General features: G+C 44.9%; 1 protein-coding gene across 5 annotated transcripts in view; it reads left to right on the top strand.

Annotated features, from left to right (window-relative positions):
- Positions 1-4,489: 4,489 nt before the first annotated feature.
- STX2 (syntaxin 2) overlaps positions 4,490-24,175 on the top strand; it is a 28,045-nt gene continuing 8,359 nt past the window's right edge. Inside the window, exons 1-9 of one of the 5 annotated variants that reach the window (XM_036921837.2) lie at positions 4,492-4,739; positions 9,736-9,841; positions 12,086-12,160; positions 16,419-16,518; positions 19,062-19,136; positions 20,368-20,441; positions 21,027-21,135; positions 23,793-23,866; positions 23,979-24,116. In XM_036921837.2, coding sequence (XP_036777732.1) covers positions 9,833-9,841; positions 12,086-12,160; positions 16,419-16,518; positions 19,062-19,136; positions 20,368-20,441; positions 21,027-21,135; positions 23,793-23,866; positions 23,979-24,116 — 654 coding nt within the window. In that variant the 5' untranslated portion in view covers positions 4,492-4,739; positions 9,736-9,832. Of the gene's footprint in view, positions 4,740-9,735; positions 9,842-11,904; positions 11,924-12,085; positions 12,161-16,418; positions 16,519-19,061; positions 19,137-20,367; positions 20,442-21,026; positions 21,136-23,792; positions 23,867-23,978; positions 24,117-24,175 lie in introns of those variants that run through there. The other 4 variants (XM_036921835.2, XM_036921836.2, XM_057491470.1 and 1 more) reach the window with 4 other exon arrangements.

Here is a 24,175-nt window from a genome sequence, read left to right on the forward strand (position 1 = left end):
GGGACACTCTAGATGGATCTATCTAGATATCCAGGTATTTATGTTTATCTTCAGAAATATAGGTAGATACAGATCTAGTATCTATATAAAAATGGTACAATATCCATATGGAATCTCTCTGTATATAGTATCCATATAGATATTTATATATATGGATTTATAGATACATAATTTTTAAAGTACATATATGAAAAATTCTAGTATATATATTTTCCAGAATGTATTTAAATGTATATATTTAAATTTTTTCAGTATGTATTTTTTTCAGGGTTTCAAACATTGTAGTATGTTTCAACTGCTTGTTTATAACAAACTGACTCTTAAAAGACATAGTATTCACCCATGCAATAACTGTGCTATTTATAAGATAATGACAGGGTATACTGGTTACCTAGAGCTACCATAACAAAATACCTCAAACTGGGTGCCTTAGAACAACAGAAATGTGTTCTTTTACAGTTCTGGAGGTCTGAAATCAAGATGTGGGCACAGCCATGCTTTCTGAAGCCTCCAGGAGAGAATTTGTCCTGAGGTTTTCTCTTAGCTCTGATATTGCTGGCAATATTTGGCCTTCCTCAGCTTGTCATGCATCTCCCAATGTCTTCCTCTGATATAACAGAGCATTCTCTCTGCGTCCTCAAATGCTACTTCCTCTGTGTGTCTGCATCCCAATCTCCTCTTCTGATAAGGATACCAGCCATATTGCATGAGGACCCACCCAGGGATGGCATCTTACCCTGATAACATCTGCAAAGACTATTCCCAAATATGGTCACATTCACAGGTATGGGGATTAGCACTTCAAAGTATCTTTCTGGGGGATCCATACCACAGGGTATATAGAAGATATATAAACCCATAGTATGCAGTGACAGAATGGTTCAGAACCGGGGCATAAGCTTCAAGTTGTGTGATGTCTGTTCTATCTATCCTGACAGCGTGTCTGAGGACTGCCTGGGTGTGTACCCTCACTTGGATGGAGGCTGGGGAAGCAGGCTGACCTGGGTGCCTTCCTGCATTACCCTCTGTCTCATGGAATAGTCCCTATACTAGTGACTGCATGTCATTCAAACCCAACACCAATTCAGGTGCATTTTAGCTTTTTTCCCCACTAACACAATGCAGCAGTTAATATCCTAAGGCATGTATTACCTGCATCCTGGGGCCTTGATTGTTGCAGCACTTTAGATTCCTCAAGAGGAATTGCTAGGTCAACGGGGTATGTATCTTCCATTTCTATCTTCCTGGAAGTTGGGAAAATAGTGTTGCACTGTAGTTTTAATTGGCTTTTCCTGGTTACCAGGGTTGTGTGTTATCTTTTCATCCCATGTATGACATTTCAGTTTAGAGCTTGAAGGTGGCCCCTCGGAGTGATGTGATTACAGTACTTGCAGGATTTTTCTTCTGGATAATATTGTTATGATCTATGTAGTACTTTATCTTGTTTCCTTTCCATTTACATAAATGAATTCATTAAATAATTCTCTGAAAAATAAGCCAAGAGTATGTGCAGTGGGCAGACTAATGGCCCCAGAGATGCACACTCTAGTTCCAGGAATCTGTGGTGCTGGAACCTCTGTAGCAACAGGGATTTGCAGATGAGATTAAGGGTGTGGGTGTGGGCTTTGAAATAGGGAAACTTCCCAGGTGGGCCAAGTCTGGGCTTTGAAATAGGGAAACTTCCCAGGTGGGCCAAGTCTAATCACATGAGTCCCACAAAGTGGAGAACTGGTTGTGGTGAGTCAAAAGTGTGACGATGGAGGAGGGGTCAGAGCGATGCAGATGTGCTGGCTCTGGACATGAGGAAGGGCAGGGCCCAAGGAGTGGGGGCATCTCAGTGAGCTGGAAGAGGACAGAACAGATTCCTAGAGCCTCCAGAAGAGGCTGGTTGTAGCCCAGTGAGACATATGGCCCCCATGAAGATAAGATATTAAATGTGTGTTGTTTTAAGTCACTAAGCTTGAGGCCATAGGAGACTAATACATATGTGATATCACAAAGCTATTTCCAGATAATGCATTCAGCCCCATCTTTTAAAGTGTAGCCCATTTCCAAACTTAGCCTAGTGATTAATTAAATCAGGCTATTGCATTTCTAAATATCATAAACATGTCATCCTTATTTCATATCCATAACAAATTATCCAAAACTTAGCTTCAAACAACACATCTTTGCTCACAGTTCTGGAGGTCTGAAGTCTGGGTTGGCTTGACTGGATTCCCTGCTTCTGGTTTTATAAGGTGAAACCCAGGTGTCAGTGGCTGGGCTCGCTGTGAGGCACAGGAAGAATCTGCTTCAAGCTCAAGCAGGTGGTTGGCAGAACCCAGGTCCTTGTAATTCTTGGACTGAAGTCCCCACTGCCTTGATGGCTGTCAGCTGGCACCCACCCTTAGTTCCTTGAAGTCTCTCATGAGGCCATGCACATGTCCCCTGTGGCCAGGGATGGAGCATCAAATACTTCTCATGCTTGGAAGCTCTCTGACCTCCCTTCTGCCACAGTTTCTCTTGCAGCTGGGGAAAGTTCTCTGCTTGGGCTCAGGGAATTAGACTGGGCCCACCCCAACAACTCAAGGAAGCCCATATCCTGCCAAGTCCCTTGTGAATAAAATGAGAGTTTCTGTGGCCAGGATTCTCTCCTGGCTGTGGTTGACTAGCTCACTGCACACCTGTGGGCAATACATGGCTGTTGACTCTATAAAAAGAGCTCTGCCCAGTGTTCTGGGCACAACACGGTGGCAGGGCTGCAAGGCTGCAGGAGAGCAGAGCAGAGACTGGAGTGGTGGCAGCACTGAGGACAGAGGCCCGGAGGACGGCTGTGCGGGACAACTATGCAGAGAGGCCCAGAGGACAGCTGTGTGGACAGAGGGGCCCAGAGGCAGAGACCTGCTTGCTGCCTGCAGACTCGCTCTGAGTGAATGGGATTCTAGTGACTGACCTGCCACCTGGAAATAAACTTGGGTATAACCCTTTCATCCCAAGAATGTTTTGCTGTCATTTTCCTTGGTCACAGTGAATCCATAGTGAACTTGCCCGGGGCTGAAACCCATTGGCAAGACATCCCTTTGGCTAGGTAAGGTAACATCGTTGTGTGTTCTGGGGATTATTAGACTGTGGACATCTATTGGGGCCATTATCCTGCCTATCACAATGGCACCTGTGACTAAATGACATTTTGTGCCCCCTTACTCTCTGTTCCTTCTCTCCTTTGTGAGATGGCCTACTGAGGGAGAGGACACTTTTCCACCTGTGGGTCCACCTCACAGAGACCCAGGTCTCTGGGGACCATCCCATCTGTCATGGAAATGGTTAACAGCTGAGCAATCACTCTCCCTTGGGAATGGAGAATGCTTTTGGTCTTGCTGAGCTGTTATTAGTATTTCCAACCCACTTTGATGATCTATGTTGACCCCCAAAACATCTTTATTACATATATATGTATGTAATAGGGACAAAAATGTCAAGTTATGTATGAGTAGTCACATGGCCATTCTCTCCCTGGCAGGATAAGAAAGTTCTGGTGGACAACTCAACTTGATTCAGGTGCATCCACACTAGATTTTGGACGTTGATGGGGTGAGAAGCCACATAGGAGGTTAATAGTGCCGAGGCTGTGAAGTTCGGGCTGGTCCCCGCACTGTCCACGGTGGGGGGCTGGGGAGTAGTGGTCCCTGGTGGGAAGTCGAGAGTGTGCTGCCTGCCCAGAGCAGAGGGCGTTGGTGTTCCGGGGGCTGTGGGGCACACGGACAAAGAGGACTGAAGAGCCTTGGGGCATAGACCTCCTTCAGTATTCTTTGAGATTCCCCGGAAAGACTGGAATCATTTTCGGTCGCCTTGACTGCGTCTCCATTCGCTGAGTGAGCAGAGCAGCCACTGGGCGTAGCTGCCCATCGGGGCCCAGGGATGCACGATACACTGACACCAACACGCACCCTGAAGAAGGCGTTTCCCATTGGAGGCCTGCTGGAGTCTGCTGCCACTCACGCTGAGTGCCCTGCTCGGTGACACTGAGCGTCCACTCACCGCAGGGGGACCCAGGCCCGAGCCGGCGCCCCCAGCGCGCGTGGCCACCTCCCGCTCTCACTCCGCGGCTGCGGAGTCCCGGGCAGGCCCGCTTGAAGTGCAAGTCCTGCGCCACCAGCTCCTTCACGTAGCCTCGCTCAGCTCGTCGTCGAATCTGTCACGACTTTTAAAAATAAATAAGGTGAATGTGAAAACCCAATAGGAAAAGCCAATCAAGAAGGGACGCATGGCACATCTGGTGACCCGGCGTTAGAGCCGTCAGGGTACTCCCTGCTCGGTCTCGCCCCGCCCCCTAGGGCCTGCCCACAGCAGGCCCCGCCCTACCTCTCCACCGGGCCCCGCCCACTCATCTGGGCCCTCCTCTTCACGGCCGGACCCCGCCCCTCCAGGCCCCGTCCATTCCCCCTACCACACCAGTCGGCTCCGCCCCTCCAGGCACCGCCCCTCGGGCGCGGCGTTCCCGCGGGAAGGCTCCGCAGCCTGCGTTGTCGCTGAGCGGTGGGCCGGGCATGCGCAGAGCGCGGGCGCGGTTGCCGTGGCAGCACCGGCCCCAGGGAGGCAGCGGGGCGCGGCGCTGAGCAGGCGGCAGCGGCGGGCTGAAACTGCTGTGCGGCTATCGGAGCCCGCGGCCGGGCGGAGGCGGCAGCGGGCAGACCTGAGCGGCGGGGCGCGGCGCCCGGCCCGCGGGAATGCGGGACCGCCTGCCTGACCTAACTGCGGTGAGCAGCGGCGGATAGCGGTTCTGGCTGGGCGGCCGGGGCGGGGCCTGGCGGGGCAAGGGACGCGGAGTGGGCGGGGCCGGCCTTGGGTGGGGGTCCAGCGGCTGCAGCAGTGCCAACGTCAAAGGGTCTCGGGGACTGGGCGAGCGGGGTGGGCGGTGCCGGGGTGGGGTGTCCGATGGCCTGCAGGAGGACCGGGGCCAAGCAGGGCGGGAACCCGGGGCCGCGGGTCTGTGGGCGGGCCGGGGGTCAGGGCGGGAGCCGGGGGTCGGGGCGACTGCGGGCGGGAGTCGGGGCGGGTCCAGGCGGGAGTTGGGTGCCTGCGGGCCGCGCTTCTGGCAGTTCTCCGCACGGCCCCCTGCCCCGGCCCCGGCTGCGGAGCAGTAGCCGCGCTGGCCTGGCGTCCGCGGGCCAGAGCTGTCCGGGAGGGGCGGTCTGTGGGGAGCCCCAGGCCTCGAACCCGCGGTCATAGGGCGCCTGCTCCCCAGGTGCTGCCCACCCCGCGCTCGCTCCTCGCAGACCGTGTTTGCGTCCTGCTCGCGTCCTGCTCGCGCTCACCGCAACCAGAGGTGGTTGAGCGGCGGCGGGCTCACGTGGAATGTCACTCCCGGGATAGGCCCGCCCCTGGGTCCGGCACGGCCCCGCGCGTGGCAGCAGCTCGCCGGATAGTGCGGAGTAAACTCAGCGATGCCCGCAGATGTGGGTGCCTGGGGCGCCGGGGTCTCGGAGGCGAGGGCAGCCCCTGGCCGGCCGGCAGCAGTTTGCGCTCGCCCCTCTCCTCCCAGGCACCCGGTGACTGCAGCAAGACCCCGTTTACTCAGTATGAAAGAAGCAGCTCCCCTAGGAGTGAGCAGTCGATTCTTTATAGTGGGTTAAAGATGACCATGCCGCGAGTGACATGGTGGCAGGGACACTGCAGTGAGTGTTAAAGAATGTAGAAGTGTTGAAACACTTAAGCCAACAGAAATAAGACTTTTTTATTTAAAAATACAAGTACTAATTAATGCTGAGTGTTCACATTTCCCCCCCAGTATGCAGATAAAGCTTCTGCCCTCTGAATCGCTGGCAGCCTTAGAACAAGGTGCTAAATCCTCTACCCTAAAGCATTCATTGTTTGTAATGAATTGACTTCCCCTTTGCTTCTGGAATGGAGCTAGTTATACACCATGCTTAGGAAAGCAGACAAAATGACCACTCTAATCATCTCTGTCTGTCACATGAAGAACCTCGGTTCAGAAAAGCAATAATGCATTTCATCCTCAGGATCATGGAAATCTGCTTTACACTCTTAACAAGAAAGCTTCTTCATACTGATTTTTCTGTCCTTTTTTTATTAATGGTCAAATATTTTGACCTCTGCAGTTCACAGATCATCATCATGTTAAACGTAGCACATTTCTGTTGTGTTATCTCACCCCATAGATTGTCTTTCCATGCCATGACAGGAGCTCAAATATTTGTTATATGAGGAAATGCTGAATGTATATGAGCATGAGAACTGTAACTGTTTTAGCAAAAGATAGCCAAATGTATGTAATACTGGGGAATAGTAAGAAAGATCTGTCAGTAGAATATATAAGCAGCTTTTCTTGGCTTGAAGGAAAAACTAAATAAGGCAATTATTTATTACTCTAAGTTCATGTATATTCCAGCTCTTACTGCAACAGTGTTAGTAAGCACACATCAACCTGTTTTGATCTAAAATTTTAGAACTAGAGGTGACCTCCTCTGGTGCAATACTGTTCTGCTCTAGATGAGGGGATGGAGCAGTTGTAGAGCAGATTAGTGGATATGTATACTTCTGGAGTTATCTTGGTCAAATAATTTTTAAAACTCTTAAAATTTCAATTTTCTTGTATATGAAATGGAGATATATCTCTCATTGCTCATAGAGGGAGTTGTGAAATATAAAATTATCTCTTATGTGCATTGGGAGAAGGTAGGAGAGAAAATGTTATGTAATTATACGTAGTATTAACATTTGTTAGTTTTTAAAAATGTTTTCAGAAAGTTTTAAAGCCAACTTCCTAGTATAAAATACTAAGTTAAAATTGAATTTGACATACTTAAAATTGAATAATTTTAAGGGCACTACTTGTGGTCCTGACATGCCCTCTCTCCTCCAGGCCTTTGCACATGCTGCTCCCTGGCTCTGACACACTGGGGCCTCTCTGCCAATTTCCCTCTCTGCCTCACACCTTCTTTTAGTTCAGACATCAGCACTAGGAAGTCTTCTGGCCCTCCTTCCCTCTTTCGTCCCCAGATATGGCCATATTCCAGGCTCTAAGTACAGATGCAGTCCTGTTTTCTTCCTGTCGCCTCCCCCAGGCCCTTCACCAGACGTGTGCTGTCAGTTTTGCTCTGAAGCCTCAGTGTTCTGCACAGAGCACCTGCTAGTTATTTACTGAGTTGGTGCCTTGCCCTTTGAAAGTGCCCATGGTAACAAAAATGTAGATGACAGTGAAACCTCTTGTCTTCAGGGCTCTTTCAGTTGCAAGGGACAGAAACCCATTAATTAAAACAGAAAGGGAGATTTATTAAAAGGAAAAGCCAAGCCACAAAATCTGAGGGTAGGATTTGCTGTCAGACCTCATGAGGGAGTGGCACTAGGGACCAGCCAGCAACCAAGACGACCTCTGTCCACCAGGCCCCTGTGCAGCCTAGTTGTGTGTCTCTGACTTTGCTCTTTCTCATTCTCTCCACCCTTCATCTTGGCCTCATCCCTTTGCTCTTTGTTCATTTGCTCAGCTGATTTTTACTGAATGTCTGCTACATGTCAGGCACTGTTTTAGGAGTGGTGGGTGCCTGGGTTGTGGGAAGATGATGAAGTCCTTGCTCCCAAGAAACTTGTGGTGGGGAGTGACAAGAAACAGCTAAGTGAGTGAGTGATAATGTATCTTTAGTAGTATGTACTATGGAGGAAATAAAACAGTGAGTGTGGGTGCCTACTTTGGCCAAGGCACTCAGGGGAAAGTCTCTGAGCTCAGCCCTGAATAAGGAGAAGTTGCAGCGTGTACAGGTGTGGGGAAGTGTCCTCTGCCGGATGCTCTGAGGCTCACGGGCTGGTGTGGAAGACAGACACACCACTGTTTGATTGTCAAGGTGAGTGACAGTGGGGAGAAAGGAAATTGCTGCACATACCATTGAGAGGAAAAGCAAATTGCAGAAGCATTTGTGCAGTATAGTACTGTTTATGCAAAGTCTAAGGACCTGTAAAAAACAGTGTTTATAGATATTAATAATGGAGATGAGTATGTAGCAAAAAATATAAAACATGGAACAATATACCATTCTACCATGGATGTAAAACTATAATTATATAAAAATATGAGAAAAGGGTGTTATGTCTGGCACCATAATTACAAACTGGCCACTGTCAGCTTTTACTTAGATTTAATTACAAGTATTCTCTCCTCTTTTTACTCAAGTGATTTAATTTTGAAAAAAATTAATGCATGCCAGCAGTAAAGGTACCACAACCACTGTACATATATGTCAAGAGAATTTATTTCCCCACAACTGTTATTTGTGTGCAAGGTCCTAGTGTACATGTATGTGGAGAAAAAATGCCAGTGTTTTATCCAACTTTGGATTCTATTAATTTGTGGTTGAAATCTAAACAGTGAGCATTGCAATGACAAATTATTCATCTCTGCTAAATAGTCTCTAAATACAGAAGCTACTTGCTGTCTAACTTGATAGTACTTTTCACATAGGGAGAATTGTATTTTTAATATAATACGGTGTTTACAGATAATTCCTTTAAAATTTAACTGAAGTGGAATGTTAACATCTGAATGTTGATCTTGTACCTTGATGCTTTGAAATCAAGTATGTCATGTTGGAGAGTATTCCCATTGCTTTTAGTATATGCTGTGTCACAAATCATTTTGTTAGCCCAGTAAAGAGACTGTCATAAACGAAAACTGTAGTGCAGGTCTGTCTCAGCCAGAAAGACTGAACTTGGGCCTTCAGTGAAGATGGCAGGAATGTAGCTTATGTTAAATGGCACTGTTTTGGTAGTCATTTTCTTTGTTTCTTTTATGAATGGAAAAGCTAAGGCAGTATTACTGGGTCTATGTCCTAATATCTAGTAGTTTTGAGAATTCCAAGTAGAAATAAGAAATGTAAGTAAAGATTTAAAATAAGAGTAAACAAAAGATAATAGAGAAAATATATTCCTAGTCATCTGGCTCTTTCATGGTCTACAACTAGAGAAACAGTTTATTTACCAGCAAGGGAATAAAGATCGTGTATGACATAAGAGTTTCAGAGAGTCAAGGAGGAATTGTTTCTTTAGTAATAGTTTATTTACTGCCCCCTGTGTGGAGTGTGGTCAGTGTCTAGTGTGAAAAGTTGGAGTTAAGTGACTCACTTTCCTTAAGGAAAGTTATGTTGGAAGCCATCTCTCCTAAGCACTGAAATAGAGAACAGTTTCTTGCCTGGAATGGCAGGTGAAGCAGTTAGCTTGGATTTTCGGCTGTGTTGTTCCCACAACAGTGTGAATTTGCCTTGCGATGATGGTGCCTTCGGCATGGGGGGTGGCAGGGGCACAGGTGGAACAGGACAGTCTGTGGATAGATCATTGTTGAACCCCTGTGATGGGTAGTGAGCACTCCTTCTAGTATTCCTTCTACTTCTGTGTATATTTATAATTTTCCAGAACAAAATTAAAGCAAAAAAGTGGTGGGGGATGCTGAAAGGGGGCTGAGGTCTTTGTGGGTTTGCCTTAACATTGGTTTCGCCGCTTGTGAGTTAGCTGACTGCAATTTGTGTTTAAGAGCTGCTTTGCTTTGAGTTAAGAGCATGGGCTGGAGACGACTTTGAAAGCCTCTATTGGCTTACATCTCCCTTTGAAAAGAATGCAGGAAGCAGTTTTCTTTCCACCACTGTCTCTGCAGGAGGTGTGGTCTCCTGTCACAGACCAGGAGCAGAGACTCAGACTGGCTGATGGGCTGCTCAGACCCCAGCTCCTGGAACAGTGTTCTCTCTTTAGGTGATACTGTCTCCATGCTGAAATGGTGAGAAGGTGGTATCTTGTGCATGAGCACAGGTGGTGATGGAGATGATAGTGCCAGGATGCTTCAGTCCTTATGTGGTGGGTGAGTGTCCTTAGGCTGTTGTACCAGAGTGCCACAAACTGGGTGCTGAGATAGCAGATGCTTCTACTGGTGCTTGAGGGCAGAAGTCGGAGGTCAACATATCAGCAGGACCTGCTCCCTCTGACAACCTATACAGGGTGTCCTCCCTGGCCTCTTCCAGCTTCTAGGGATGGCAGGCAGTTCTTGGCGATCCTTGGCTTGTGGCTGCATCATTGCAGTCTCTGCTGCCTCATCACCTGGCCAGCTGCTCCTGTGCATCTGTGCCTTCTCATAGGGCATGAGTCATGTTGGGTCAGGGCCCACCCTGCTCCAGCAGGACCTCATTTAACTAAGCACATCTGCACTGACCCTTTTCCTAAATAGTGGTTCACATATTTGTGAGGAACTGTGGGTTAGGCCTTTGTCTATTTTTAGGGGACACAGTTCAATCCATAATACTTGTCCTGTTAACACAGCACAAATAAAACATTCTCAGTAGCAATGCTGCTTAATCCTGGGCATTTTCCTGCACAGCTGGTGTCATGTGAGCAGAGGGTGGTGACTCAGTCTCACTCTGGGAAGATCACTCAGAGTGGCTGCCCTGGGGTGTAGTATAAATAGAGTAATGGTCAGTGTGAAGGGAGCCACACACATCCCTGAGGGGTGTCCACTTACCCTGCTTCTTGGAGTGAGCATCTGCAGTGACCCTTTGCAGGTGGATTGCTGCTTTGCCCTGCAGGTAGCTTCAGTGTCAGTCTGGTGACGAAGGACTCTACATTCTCTCCTAAAGCCCCTTCCTCTGAATGAGCTCTTCCCTTCCATTCTAGAGAAACCATCCCTGGTCCCTAGGCTCAGAGGAGGCCAGACTGAGACCTGGATGGTTAGAGACTCCCTGGGGGTGATTAAAGAGTGGATTTTGGTGCTAAATTGACTGGCCTCAGTGGGGGTCCAGGACAGTGCAGAGGTAGGACATAGGCGCTTCCTTAGCAGCTTCACTACATTTTGCAGATTTTCCTTAGCTAAATTTTAGTGGAATTTTGTTTCCAGATTATTCCTGGGTTGCAGATCAATAAAGCTCCACTTAGACTTTAAAGGGGTCAAGACTTGGCCTTTCATAAGCATTCTGGGAACTCCTAAAATGCAGGCCACCTTAGCTTTTTTGCGAGGTTGGGATTGAGCCGACTCATCCAGGTTGGCTTTGGGGAGATGGCTCAAAGTGGTTCCCAGCACTGTACTCTGTGGCTGGGTTTCTCTCCCCTTCTTCTCCCCAGTTTCTCTGATCTCACTGATGGATGCCATGTCACATGGTTTTGGTAGACACTGTATAATTCTGATGCCAGTGCCTGGGTCTCATTGCTGTCTCTGCTTCCTGGAGCTGTGGACAGAAGTTGCTTTTTTCCCAGTCAGATGTTTCACTGTTGCCTTATTTTACCTGTCTGCAAGGGTGGTTCTCCATGTGGGGTTTCTGGACCAGCAGCCTCACCTGGAACTTGTTAGAGTGAAACAGTGTTCTAGAGTGTTCAGGAATGCATAGAACGTCCCACCCCAGACCTGACGAGTCTGAGACCCAGCCTTCCAGGTGACTCTAGCAACTCCAGTTTGAAAACCACTGGCCTAGAGCACCTCCCTGTTTTCTGTGTTCATGAAGTTTTTACTCACAGTGCCTGGTTTCTATACCGTACATCACTCTGGCTCTCTCACTGACCATCATAGTCACTTTCTTCCTCAGGGTTACTTATTCAGGTCTTCTTTGCTAGGTTTTTCCTTATTTAAATGTTTATTGATTATTAGTGTGGGCATGACCTGGAGTTACTTAGGAGAAATGATGAATGCCAACTAATATATGTGAAACTTCCTTGAAAATTATTACGTACTCTAGAAAAGTCAGCTGGTGGTGTCATTATTTTTAATGTTTATAGAAAATATGCAGTACAAGCAGTTTCACTTCTTGAAGATAAAACTAGCTTGTATTGTATTGACTTTCTTAGTGAAAATGGGTGGTTCCACAGTGCTTAGCTCTATAAGCAATCCAGCTGTTGTCCCATTTCTGAAGAAGTGGCTGCAGCCTCCTCCAGGGTATCCGGCTCCTCCACCTTGGGGTCTGTAAGTCACAGCTGGTCCTGTTGTGTGGTCTGCCCTATGATTTGGTGGTCTAGTGACTGTGACCTTGGAGGGACTGAATTGCTTTTGTCTTTCAATTCATTGATTATACCTACATAACAAATTTTTAAATCTGAATTTTACATTTTATCTTTTCCATTTTAGTGTAGGAAAAATGATGATGGGGACACTACGGTTGTGGTTGAAAAGGACCATTTTATGGATGATTTCTTCCACCAGGTAAGAGTCATTAGTGAAGCTCAGCCAGACTTTTATGTATTGTACATATTATATAACTGCATTTGTCGTATTGGAAATAACACTTAAACAAACAGTTTGAGGAGCTGCTGTTCTCTAGACCTTTTAATGCTGGCAGCACAGTATTGGGCCATTCTTCCTGGCAGGAGGCATGGGAGAGGCTTTTGGGAGTGGAGCTGGTGGACCTGGAGGGCTCTAGTGCCTTTGGGTACACTGTCACTTTAGTTGGTGACAGGGGATGGCACTGCCTCTGAGTGAGTGTGTGGGACCCCTGGGAGATCCTGCCACACCTTCTGTGAGCTGGCCCAGTGGTGCCTTCCGGATGGAGGGCCTGGCCCGTTGGTCCTGGAGAGCGGATGTCATCGTAGCAGTGCTAAGTCCGTGCCGAGTCAAGTGTGCACGTGCACGCTTCTCCCACAGCCCCAGAGATCTAGCAAAGCACTTGTATTGTGTGTTTTTTTTTAAATCTTTAATTGAATTTCAAATTCCTCTCCTGAGAAGTCTTCCCCATTTCAGAATGCCAGTCTCTGGGTCCTGGGGATGCCTGTCCTGATCGTCCTGATCAGTCTTGGACAGAGGCAGATCTGTGATTTTGGGAGCACTGCTGTGCTGCGGCGGTCAGTTTGGCCTTTCTCTGAACTGTGCGATGGTCAGTTTGGCCTTTCTCTGAGCTGTGTCCTGGACTTGACCTGCCACCTGTCTGCCCTCTCTGGCTTCGCAGCGAGGACTCCTGCTCTCTCTCTCAGCTACCCACACTCGTTTTTAGGTTCACACTATGTTAAGCCTATGTAATATTTGACCAAATTTTGCATAATTTCCAATTTTTGATATTGAGTCACAGAATATTTTGACTTTGTTTAACAAGAAAAGACATGTGTCCAGTGTAATTTTTTAATGATGAAAATGTCCTTTGCAGGATTTGTTTTGATTATGCTGAATCTAGTCTAATAGTTTCAGCTGACCCTTAAAACCCATTGGCAGTCTAAACTGGTCTGTTAGTGCATGGATTTGGAAATAAATGATATGTTAATAAAAATAATAAAAGTTATCAGTTTTCCAGATTCAGCCAGAATTTATTGAATACCTAGTGTAGCATAGTCACTGGGTTTCAGGTATTTTTGTTAGTTCTGAATCTTACCTTCTGGAAAAACTGAAATTAAATTGTTAGATACAAGTTACTTTAAGGTACAAAAGCATTAAGGTAGTGGATTTCCTGCTTTCTTTTTGGGAATGAGATTTTTTATGAGCTTACCTACCCATTTTATGAAATCTTTATTCTTCTGGTTTTATCCCTTTTACCTGGATGCTTAATTTTTCCATACCAGTTCTATATAAGAACATATTTCTTATTTTAAGGAGTCTCCTAGCATTAAATGTTGTTGTATATTTGGTAGAAGAATTACATAGATTAAATCACTGACGGTCATGCAGCTATATAGTCTTTGCTAACCTAGTGCTAGTCCATTTTAGATGTGGGGGTCGCAGGGACACATACAAAACAGGTGACTAGTGTTAGGAAGGTGTGAGTGATTGATGCTAACTTAAGGTTTCATTTGTTAGTTTATTTTACGGTTAATTTCTGCGAGGTGACTTCTTACGTAGAGAAGCAGAGAATTATTGATAAAAACTCAGTTTTAGAAAATGGCATTCAAGTCTTAAATATCACACAGAGTGCTATGGAAGAGGAATTTTGCACATGAGCAGTGTTTGATTAAAGACTAAAATAGTGTTCTGAGTGGCCAGGGCATCTGCTTTTTGTGAAGATGGTTTGTAATGGGCAGAAAGGACCCTGTGTCGTGTAATTCGTAGACTCAAGTGGAGCTGGCACCACTGTCGGGGAGGGCACTTCCCTCCTGGTACCAGTTGGCGGCCTAGCAGCTTCCTGTTCTCTTGGGCCACACTGGGGCTTCTGCCACGGAGATGGTGGGGGTGCACAGGGCAGGACTCTGCTGGAGTTAAAACTGTCTTTTCTACCTTGTGACAGGTGCACCACTGAGTTTACTTCAGAAATGGTACTTTTATTAAAGAGGGCTAATTGAAATACAGGTCAGTGTGCTGAAACCAAAATAACGTCCCTTGTGCTTAAGAGCAAGATTTTGAAAGAAGTCAATTTTTATCTTGTGAGCTGTTTTTACTGATTAATACAATAACTTTAATTACATAAAGAATATCAAGATCTATAGAAATTGTGTATAAATGGAAATAACACCCAGGTCTAATAGCAGCTGTTCACCATTCTATGAAAGCAGAATTGTGTTAGGGCAGAAGTCTGAACTGAATCTTTTGGGGCTCTCGTCAAAGGGAGGCCAGGGCTGGCCCTCCTGGAGGCTTTGGGGAGCAGGTGTCTCCCCGACTTTTCTGCCTGCAGAGGCACCTGCAGTCTGGGCTTGGGGCCCCTCTTCCGTCTTAAAGCCCATCACTCCACCCTCTGCTGTTGCTACACCTCCTCTTCCTAAATGTGACCCTCTTGCCTGTGTTTTATAAGGGCTCTCATGGTTACATTGGAGCAATCCTAACAGTCCAGGACAGTTTCCCATTTTGACTCTCAATCTCCACTGCAATGTCAATTTTTCTTTGTAAGGTAACATCACAGGATTAGGATGTGGACATCCATCACAACATTAGTGGGTTTGTAATTACTGCTTTCAGGTGGATTAATAAATGAATAAGTCAGCTATTTCTCCATGTGGTAATCATAAATGGCTACAGCTTTTGCGAACCAGAGCTCTCTGGGGTCTTCAGTAACTGTCAAGATAAAGAGGTTCTGAGACAAAAAAATTGAGAACTGCTCTAGTACATAGGGTCCTTAATGTTTTTACCTTATTTCTTGATTAGCACATATATTCACATTTTTCAAAAATCAGAATGACATGAAAAGACATCGCCCTGCCCCGCCTCCAAGCCTTACTCCCGCTGCTGTTCTTGTCTGCTCTGTCGTCTCCTCTCCCGCTCAGTAGGGACTCCTCCTTAGTTTCTGGTTTAGACACCCTCGTGTTTGTTATGTAAAGTTAACATCTGTGAACAGGTGTTCATCTGAGCTTATATTGGCCTCTTACATCATTGTTTACATGCTGAATACATGGTTCTGCACCTTGTAGGTGTTTTTTTAATTTAATAATATCCTGGGGATCTTTTCATACCTTTTGTGATAGTTCCAGAATGTTCATTCTGCAGTCTAACAAGTGCCCTGTGGGTGGGCTTCAGGGTTTTCCTAACCCTGTATGTGTAGACATTGTATTAGCCCCTGGGGCTGCTGTAACAAGTCACTGCAAACGTAGAACAGGACAGATTTATTCTCTACAGTTCTGGAGCCAGAATCCTGAAGTGGTTCCCCTGAAACCATGGTGTTGACTGGGTCACACGCACCAGAGGCTCAGGAAGAGTCGGCTTCCCTACCCATTGCGCATCCCTGCCCATTGCACTCCACAGCTGTGTGCCTGGGCTCGTGGCTCCTTTGTCCACCTTTAGAGCCAGCTGCATGGCCAGTGTTTCAGCGGTCATGCTGCCTCTCTGCAGCCACACCTCCACCTGCCTCTTAGAGGGGCACTCGTGACTATAGTGAGACCAGCTGCAGTTCCCCCACCAAGATGTCTAGTCGAAGTCCCCCCACCAAGATGTCTAGTCGAATCTGCAGTTTCTTTTGCCACATAATGTGGCAGTCACAGGTTCTGGTGAGTAGGACCTGGACATTTTGGGTGGACACCTTCCAGCCTACCACAGAGGGTATTGAAGATAGTGTTATGACTGTATCTGGACAAATCTTGCTGATGAGTACCTTGGATTTTGAAACAAATACTGAATAGTTTAGCTCATTAGCCATTAAAGCAGTGACCATGAAGTCTCAGCCTTATCAACTGTAAATACCTCCGACACAAGACTGTCACCAGTGTGTGTTTCAGGGCATACTGTGGGCTGCAGGGGTACTGGTGTGAGTCTGGTCTGCTTGGCATCCTATGTGGCAATCCGTAGGTCTTGGTTGTAAAAATGTTTACAGCCTGATAGGTTTTGGTGGTGAGTGTTAAAGGGTGTTGCCTTATTCATGGATGTATATGTATGTTAATATGGTACATTTCTTTTATTTTTTAAATTAAATGATTATCAATGTGTGACTGGTAAAAGGCTATTATTTCTTTATGTGGTAATCATTCACTCATTTCCCTCTTTCATTCTTTTCTGTTTAGGCAATGGAAAGTGTAACAAATTTGAATTTGCCATATAAAATGATTTATTTCTCTCCTAGGTTGAGGAGATCAGGAACAGTATAGCTAAGATAGCTCAATATGTTGAAGATGTAAAGAAAAACCACAGCATCATTCTTTCTGCACCAAATCCAGAAGGAAGTAAGTTTGTTGGCAATGAAAAGAAGCATGTCTGTCTGCGTGTCTCTCTCATGATGTAACACAGGCCGCAGCCCTGGCTGCCCAGAGAGTCAAGCTGGCAGCTTATGAAACATGCTGCACTTGACAGGCCACACCTTGGGACTCCAGTGCATTGGGGGGTGGCGGGGTGGGTGTCGCTGTGGTTCTTACAGTGCCTGTGTGATTCCAGTGTTCAGCTGGGGTGAGGGCCACTGATGCTAACAAAGTGGCCAAATGAATGCATGCTGGTGGCTTTGTAGAGCTTTGGGACTTCGTCAACACCTGGGCCTTAGATCTGTGTCATGTCTACAGTTAAACAGGAATGACAAGAGATTGGCTGGGAAAGCAGAACTTGTAAGGGCAGACTTAACAGGTGGGAACAGAGTCGTTGGTGGCCGGGTCCGGATGGGATGGCTTGTGCTGTGCTCTGTGCCTGTTGAGCTCAGCATGTGAGCAAATGGCTTTAAGTAACCAAGCATCAGGGAGTAGTACTTAGAACTTTTCCTGCATCTGATTGGAGTGATGAATTTTGAAACCTAAAGGTAAGATGAGTCTGGATGAGAGAGATTGTAATTTGGAATGCACACACCATTTTTGGGGAGAAGTGATGTCTTTGTAAGGTTTAGTCTTAATCCACACAGCTGGTCTCCTCTGCTTTCTAGGCCATCTTCTGTCTCTGGTCCATGTCCTGTCAGTCTGGGGATAGCCTCCCACAACTTTAACTGTGTCTCTTAACTAGGTGGTCTATGTTTGATGTCAATGTAAATAGTATCTGCTGTAAGTTTTATTTTCTGTTTGTTTCTCTAAATGGGAATACAGTGGGTTTTGTGTGTTGACCATATATCCCGTTGTCTGGCCTAATTATTAATTCTGTGAATTTCTCTGGAGCTCTTGTTGGGCTGCCTCTGCACCCTGTCATGTCCTTTGTGAATAATGACAGTTTTCCTTTGGTTCTTAAGCTTTTTCCTTTTAGTTGGCTTGTCTCACTGAAATCCAATACAGTGTTGAATGGAATGGGTGATGGTGACACTGTTATTCTCAATTTCAGAGGAAGTTGAAAGCACCTTTTTGTTAGAAGATTATTTGATACATTAAGAGGGTAAAAACTTGGTTTTTAATTGAAAAAGAACACATTTTTAATTTTAAGATTTTGCACATCTTGTAAATTAACCTTCAAGCCTCTGTAGATGCCCTATCTTATGATATATAAGAGTTTTTCCCAAAGTGTGTTCCTGGAACATGAATCTCATTAGCCAGCCTATGAAGCAGTTGTGCAGCCAGGTATATTTGGGGACCTCTTTATACCACATTCTCTCTTGGAAATTATAGTGTACTTACAGTAACAGAGGCTGTGAGAGGTCCTGAAATCAAGAAACCTATTCAGCTGCTTAGTGTAGTGTCTCACAAATTTATTTGCCCACAGAAGTTTTTACTACACCTATTAACGTCTTGCTTAATTCTTGGGGAAATTGAATTTGAATAAATGTTGTTTTATTTTTTGCATAATTTACCTCCAAAAGCTTTTTGCCGCCAAGTAATAGCAGTTAAAACTGTTGTTTGAATAAATTTAGAGCTCTCAGTGCTTCGCAATAGTCCCTTTTGAGCTCTGAATAAAACTGTTGCATTTTGTCTTTTGTTGTTTCACAACATGGTATGAACCAAAATGTAGGAAGCAATGTCCAACTGCTTGCTTAGTTGGTTTTTAAAGAGAAAAACACAGTCCCTCCTTTCCAGAGATTCTGGGCCCTCCGATAAGGAGTCCAGGATGAGGGTGATGGTGGCAGGCTGCTGACCCCCAGCCTTTTGTCCTGGTGGTCGGGGAGGTGGGGAGGGAGACGGGGGATGCTGGGTCTCCAGTTCCTTGGTGCCCTCCCTGCTCTGGTCCCTGGATGGGCGTGCTGGGTAGGTACAGTGACCCCTAGGGGCCTGGAGGTGCTGGGTCCGAGCTTTGTCTCCCAGGCCCTGAATAGTGCCTCAGCTCAGTGGCCACCAGGTGGCACCAAATCGGAGTCCAGCTTCGGCCACGTTTGCACAGTTTATTTTGTTAATCTCCAGTGACAAGATCCCATAGGGCCGTTTACGTGCATTTTTCTCTATTCACCTTCTACTTTTGTATTTTTTTAGAGGGCTCTTGTAAAATGTGTAAGCTTAAGGCCTCTAGAACAGGTTGAAGTGTTACCAGGGATTCAGTGGACTATTTCATCAATTAATTGCTATAAACCAGCTATTCTCAAACTTCCCTGTGCATCAGAATCACCTGGAGGCTTGTTAAATCAGGTGGCTGGCGCCACTCACCACAACTTGCTGTTGAGTAGGTCTGGGGTAGGGCCCCAATTTGCATTTCTTCTAAGCTCCCACCCTATGGAGCTGTGCCCCAAAAGTACACTCTGAGGATCACTGGCATGACCAGTAGTTTTTCATAAGAAACAAGCCTGAATATTTACCAAGAATATGTTCCTTTTGAGACTATTGGACATTACCAATGTTGGATATTATAGCTCAGTTGCCTTTTATTTTTTTTAAAGAAATAAAAGAAGAGCTTGAAGATTTGAACAAAGAAATCAAGAAAACTGCTAATAAAATTCGAGCCAAGTTAAAATGTGAGTTGAAAGTTTTATGTTTAATCATTGATGGTGGGAATATGGGTGATTATTATTTTCTGTGTAATTTTTTATTCTTGTACATTTTCAAAAGTTAAAATTGTGAGCTCTTTAAAATAAATTATTTGTACATACTTAAAATAGTAAGCCTTTAAGTTATTCGTTACTCTAGAATTCTTACACTACTAGCTCTGAGGATTTCCTATGAGGAGCTAAAGCCAATGGTAGTTAATCCTTAAATTAAGAGAGAAGCAGTAATACATATTCAAGAAGATTAAGCACTAGTTTATAAATTGCTAATCTCTTAGAGCAGTGTATCTTAATGACATTTTAAGTAGCCTTTAAAATGAATTGTTAGGTTCTTTTTGAATGGTTATCTTTTTGTTGGTGGGTGTTTTTGAATGGTACTGGATGTTGCCTTCAGAGCAACTTCAGACTTAGAGAGCCATGCTAGAAGGACACATTGTGTTTAACGTTTATAAAATATCATTCAAGAAAATTTCTGCAGATCAAAAAGAACTTTCATTCCAGAAGATTTTAGACATAACATAGAAGCCGGGAGATTACTCGACAAGCCTGGCGTCTGCACCCTTTGGCTGGCTGTTCTCAGTGGCTTTCACCTCACCCTGATGATGTCCAAGCCAATCACAGACATCGAGGACTTCAGGGTTTATTCCTAAAACATAAGGATTCCCCTCCTAAAATACAACAATGATACTGTCGCTCAAGTCCACTTAGTTCCATTTATTTATTATAAAATACCCAGTCAGAACACTTCCCCCATCTGACTTGGGTTCCAAATAAGGACCATCCACTGGGATGGGCTGATACGTTACTTAAGGCTTTTTAAAATCAGATTTTCTATTCATCTTCCCCCAGCGCCTTTTCCTGCCGGTGGAGAAGCCAGGCCTTTGGTATATCAGCATCTGCCAAGCTCAGGGTTTTGCTCATTGCTGCCTGCAGTGCTGTCTGACAGGCACCACCATCCTCTGCTTTTCCTGTGGCGTGGTCGTTAAGTTCTCCAAACCTGACCAGATTCAGGTGTTTCTCTTCTCTCTTAAATGTTAAGATACAACATCTGGTTTTATTTTATGATATTATCAACAATTGACGATTATTACCAAAATCCATAAATTTATTGGGAGTTGAAAAGATAAGAAAAGCAACCTGAGGTTTGGCTTGAAAAACTTCCATTCTTTAGTTTAAGACACTCTTTCCTGTTTGTTTCTAGCTATTGAACAAAGTTTTGATCAGAATGAGAGTGGGAACCGAACTTCGGTGGATCTCCGGATACGAAGAACCCAGGTCTGATTGGTAGCCTTGTTCCAGATTGAAGGGATGTCAGAGAAGGGCTTTTTACTCTCTTCTCTGAAATTTAAAATTAGTCCAGCTTCCCTGTCATCTAAATCCTCACAACATTTCTGCATGAAAAGGACATAGTATTTATAGATTACCTCTCTCTATTAATAGAAAAAAATCTATTCAGCCCATCAGCAGAATTCTGTTCTGAAGAGCAAAGAGTTACCTGAATCATGTTGGTGTTCATGGTAAGGCCCCACCTTCTGGAGGGTCAGATGCAGCAGAGTAGAATCCAGGCTGCTGAACGCTGTTCAACATGGTGATCGGCAGGCTCGGGACAGCCTGCCTGGTGCTGGCCTGACCCAGTCACCCTCTCTGTCATGGATTCACCTGTGTAAAATGGGGGTCATGATAGCATAGCGAGGTTGCTGTGGAAACCTAGTAAGAGATGGGGTTCTCGCATAGACTCTGTTAGAGAGAAGTTGCTGTTAGTCTTACATTACATTTGAATCCCATAACATGTTTTTGCTTATCACTTTCAATAGAAGAAATAGCCACTATATATTAATCTGATATTTTCTGTGTTAATAGCATTCAGTACTATCTCGAAAGTTTGTGGAAGTTATGACAGAATATAATGAAGCACAGACTCTGTTTCGGGAGCGAAGCAAAGGACGTATACAGCGTCAGCTAGAAATAAGTGAGTAAATGAAAATGCTGCCAAAAACTTATTTTTCTTCCTTAAGGTCTGACATCAAAGTACTATAACATAAAAAAGTAATTCCACCTATTTGCCATTATTATAAAATCTAAAGCCCTTCCAGAGCTTCCTGCTGCTTCTATCACCCAAACCTGTTGTTTATTTACATTCTACAGAAAATTCTAGGTGAGTGGACTTTAAATTATGTTACTGGAAGAGGGTTCATCAGATTTGGAAAAATTCGGGCCACTGTTCGTTCACGTGTTTTTCTGTGCCCGCCAGTCCTTCCTGCCCATCCTGAGAGATGTTTGCATGAGGTCTTGCGAGCCTCTCTGGGTGCCTTGTGCCCAGGTCCTCTCTCAAGGACGTCTGTGGTGTGGGCCTTGGAAGAGGGCTCTTGTGCCTCCTCTGACCAGAAGGCAGTTTGCTGGGTTAGCGAAGTTATCAGGTTTGATGTGTGCCACTGTGAAAGGTTAGGGCTCTCCAGGACACAGGCTGCGGGTCACAACTGCGGGGCTCCGCGTCTCCCCACGGTCATGGGTGGGTGGGGAGATGGCTATGAACGTGAACTCGAGAAGTGTGTTTCTGCAGCTTCACTGAGGTATGATTAACGTGCCAGGTGAATGATACTCAGTGGGTTTAGTGTGTGAGTACAATGTAGAACATTTTCGTCCCTCCAAAAGAAGCCCCATACCCAGTGTCAGTAACTTGCCAGCTCCTCTCCCCTGAGCAGGCAGCCACATCTATAAATTTGCCTGTCTTGGACATTTTCATAAAAACAGAATCATTCAGTGCATGGGCTTTTGTGATTGGCCTCTTTCATTAGAAAACACAGTTTTCTAGGTTCAGCTACATTGCAGCCTGTGTCCATACTTTGACCCTTTGTACAGCCGAGTCACAGTCCACTGTGGGGATATGTCACGTTCGGTCTCTCCATTCATTGGGCAATGCACATTCGGGCTGTTTCTACTTTTTGGGAATAATGAATACTGGTGCCACGGATGGTCATTTTAATTGTAATGACATTTATCCTTTAATTTTGTCTTTTGTGGCACAAGTTGTGAAAAATAGTGATTATCAATTATGTTTTTCCAAAAGCCTGTGAGCATGTTTCGTAGAGAACATTCGTACATTTAACTCAAGGGGATATATGAAGAACAAAACCGAGAGAGGATGAGAGCGCCTGGTTCTGATGATGCAGTCTTTATTAGTGTCCATTTAATGTGCACTGTATTCAGTTACCCCTTTTCTCCACAAGCCAGAGTTAAAACTTTAAGAAGACTGAGGTGTTAAAAATTACATTGATTTCCTTTTTATAGTGTTTCTCATTGACACTAAACCCGGGCTAGTATTCATTCCAACTGCAAGGTTCTCCATGAGTTTTCCAGTCTGTTCATTTGGCTCATCATTAGCACTTGCCTAAGAAAATCATGTGAAAAGGTTGGGAATTCTGTTTAAAAATGTGAACAACTCTCCTTCCTAATTACAACCCTTAAATAGAATTCGTGCCTCATATCAAATTTACCGAGTATCATAATTCTTCCAAGTGGTAAAGATACCTCAAGACAAATGCTGGGCATAGAAGCCACAGGGCATAAATATGCAAAGAAGTAAAAAGCTAACCTTTTCAAACAATAAGGCTTCTCTCTCACTTACCAACTTTACATTTCCCTGTATGGCCCCAGAAGATGACTGGTTAGCCAGAGACGGGTAAGATTCCTCAAGGGAGGAACAACCTAAGACAGGCACAGTCGCAGGGGGGGGGCCATCAGGTGAGAAATTGGGGATCAACAGAGGTGAGGCTTAGAACCTCACCCCCCCGTTCTGAGAGAAACCTTCTGCATACGTGGATGTTTTATTGCCCTTGTCTAGCTCGGATTAACACATAGTCTACAGGCACACACCTGATCATCTACATTTGCTCTCTTACAACACTAAACTATGTTTTCTACCTTTATCTTGTATCTACCTACCACTTCAGCATTTTATTAAAAATAATAATAATAAAGAGAAAAATGTGGTATCCACATATAAATCAAGTATAAAAATCAAATGAGTATTCATATTTGAACTGACTGTTTATAGTTCATAATGCATGAGCAAAACCGAAAGTTTCTGTGATGACTGCCCTTGTACTGTTCACCATGTAACTTATTCACTATGTAAGAATTTGTTCTCCATGTAAGAACTTGTTTGTTATGCTTCAGAAGATTGGAGACTGAAGAAAATTAGGCTTGGGGTGGATTAATGATTGTGCATTGAGCATTGACTCCCCTATACAGAATTTTATTGTTGTTAACAACCATTTGATCAATAAATATGAGAGATGCCCTCACAAAAAAAAAAAAAGAAATCTGGAATAAAGACATTTTCAAATAAAAAAAATGTGAACAACTCTAGGGAATATAGTCAATAATACTGTAATACCTCTGGTGACTGATGGTAACTGCACTTAACCAGTGTTCGGAAGGTGTATAATTAATTGTCCAGCACTATGTTGTACACCTGAAATTATCATAACATCGTGTCAGCTAGGCTTCAATTAAAGCAGTTAAGAAATGTGAACAACTCAGATGTTAGCTGCCAGCTTATGGTTGAAGAAGTCACTGTATAGTATTACCACATTCTGAGTGGAATTTTGGCTATTCATGTTTCAGCCGGAAAAACCACCACTGATGACGAGCTGGAGGAGATGCTGGAGAGCGGGAACCCTTCCATCTTCACCTCTGACGTGAGTGCGCAGCTGCCGTCAGCCATGTGCGTTTATGCGTGTGTGTATTTCTCTAACTTCCAAAGCAGTCCTAAGTTCATTAGTATTTCTCTTTTGTTTTTGTTTTTTAAAGATTATATCAGATTCACAGATCACGAGACAAGCTCTCAATGAAATTGAGTCTCGTCACAAAGACATCATGAAGCTGGAGACCAGCATCCGGGAGCTGCACGATATGTTCATGGACATGGCCATGTTCGTCGAGACCCAGGTAGTCTCACACAACCTTCCTGCTGGGATGCAGAACTGGCTTGTGTGGCTTGTGTTCGA

The sequence above is a fragment of the Manis pentadactyla genome, chromosome 14 (assembly GCF_030020395.1).
Source record: "Manis pentadactyla isolate mManPen7 chromosome 14, mManPen7.hap1, whole genome shotgun sequence".
In the NCBI taxonomy this organism is placed as follows: domain Eukaryota; kingdom Metazoa; phylum Chordata; class Mammalia; order Pholidota; family Manidae; genus Manis; species Manis pentadactyla.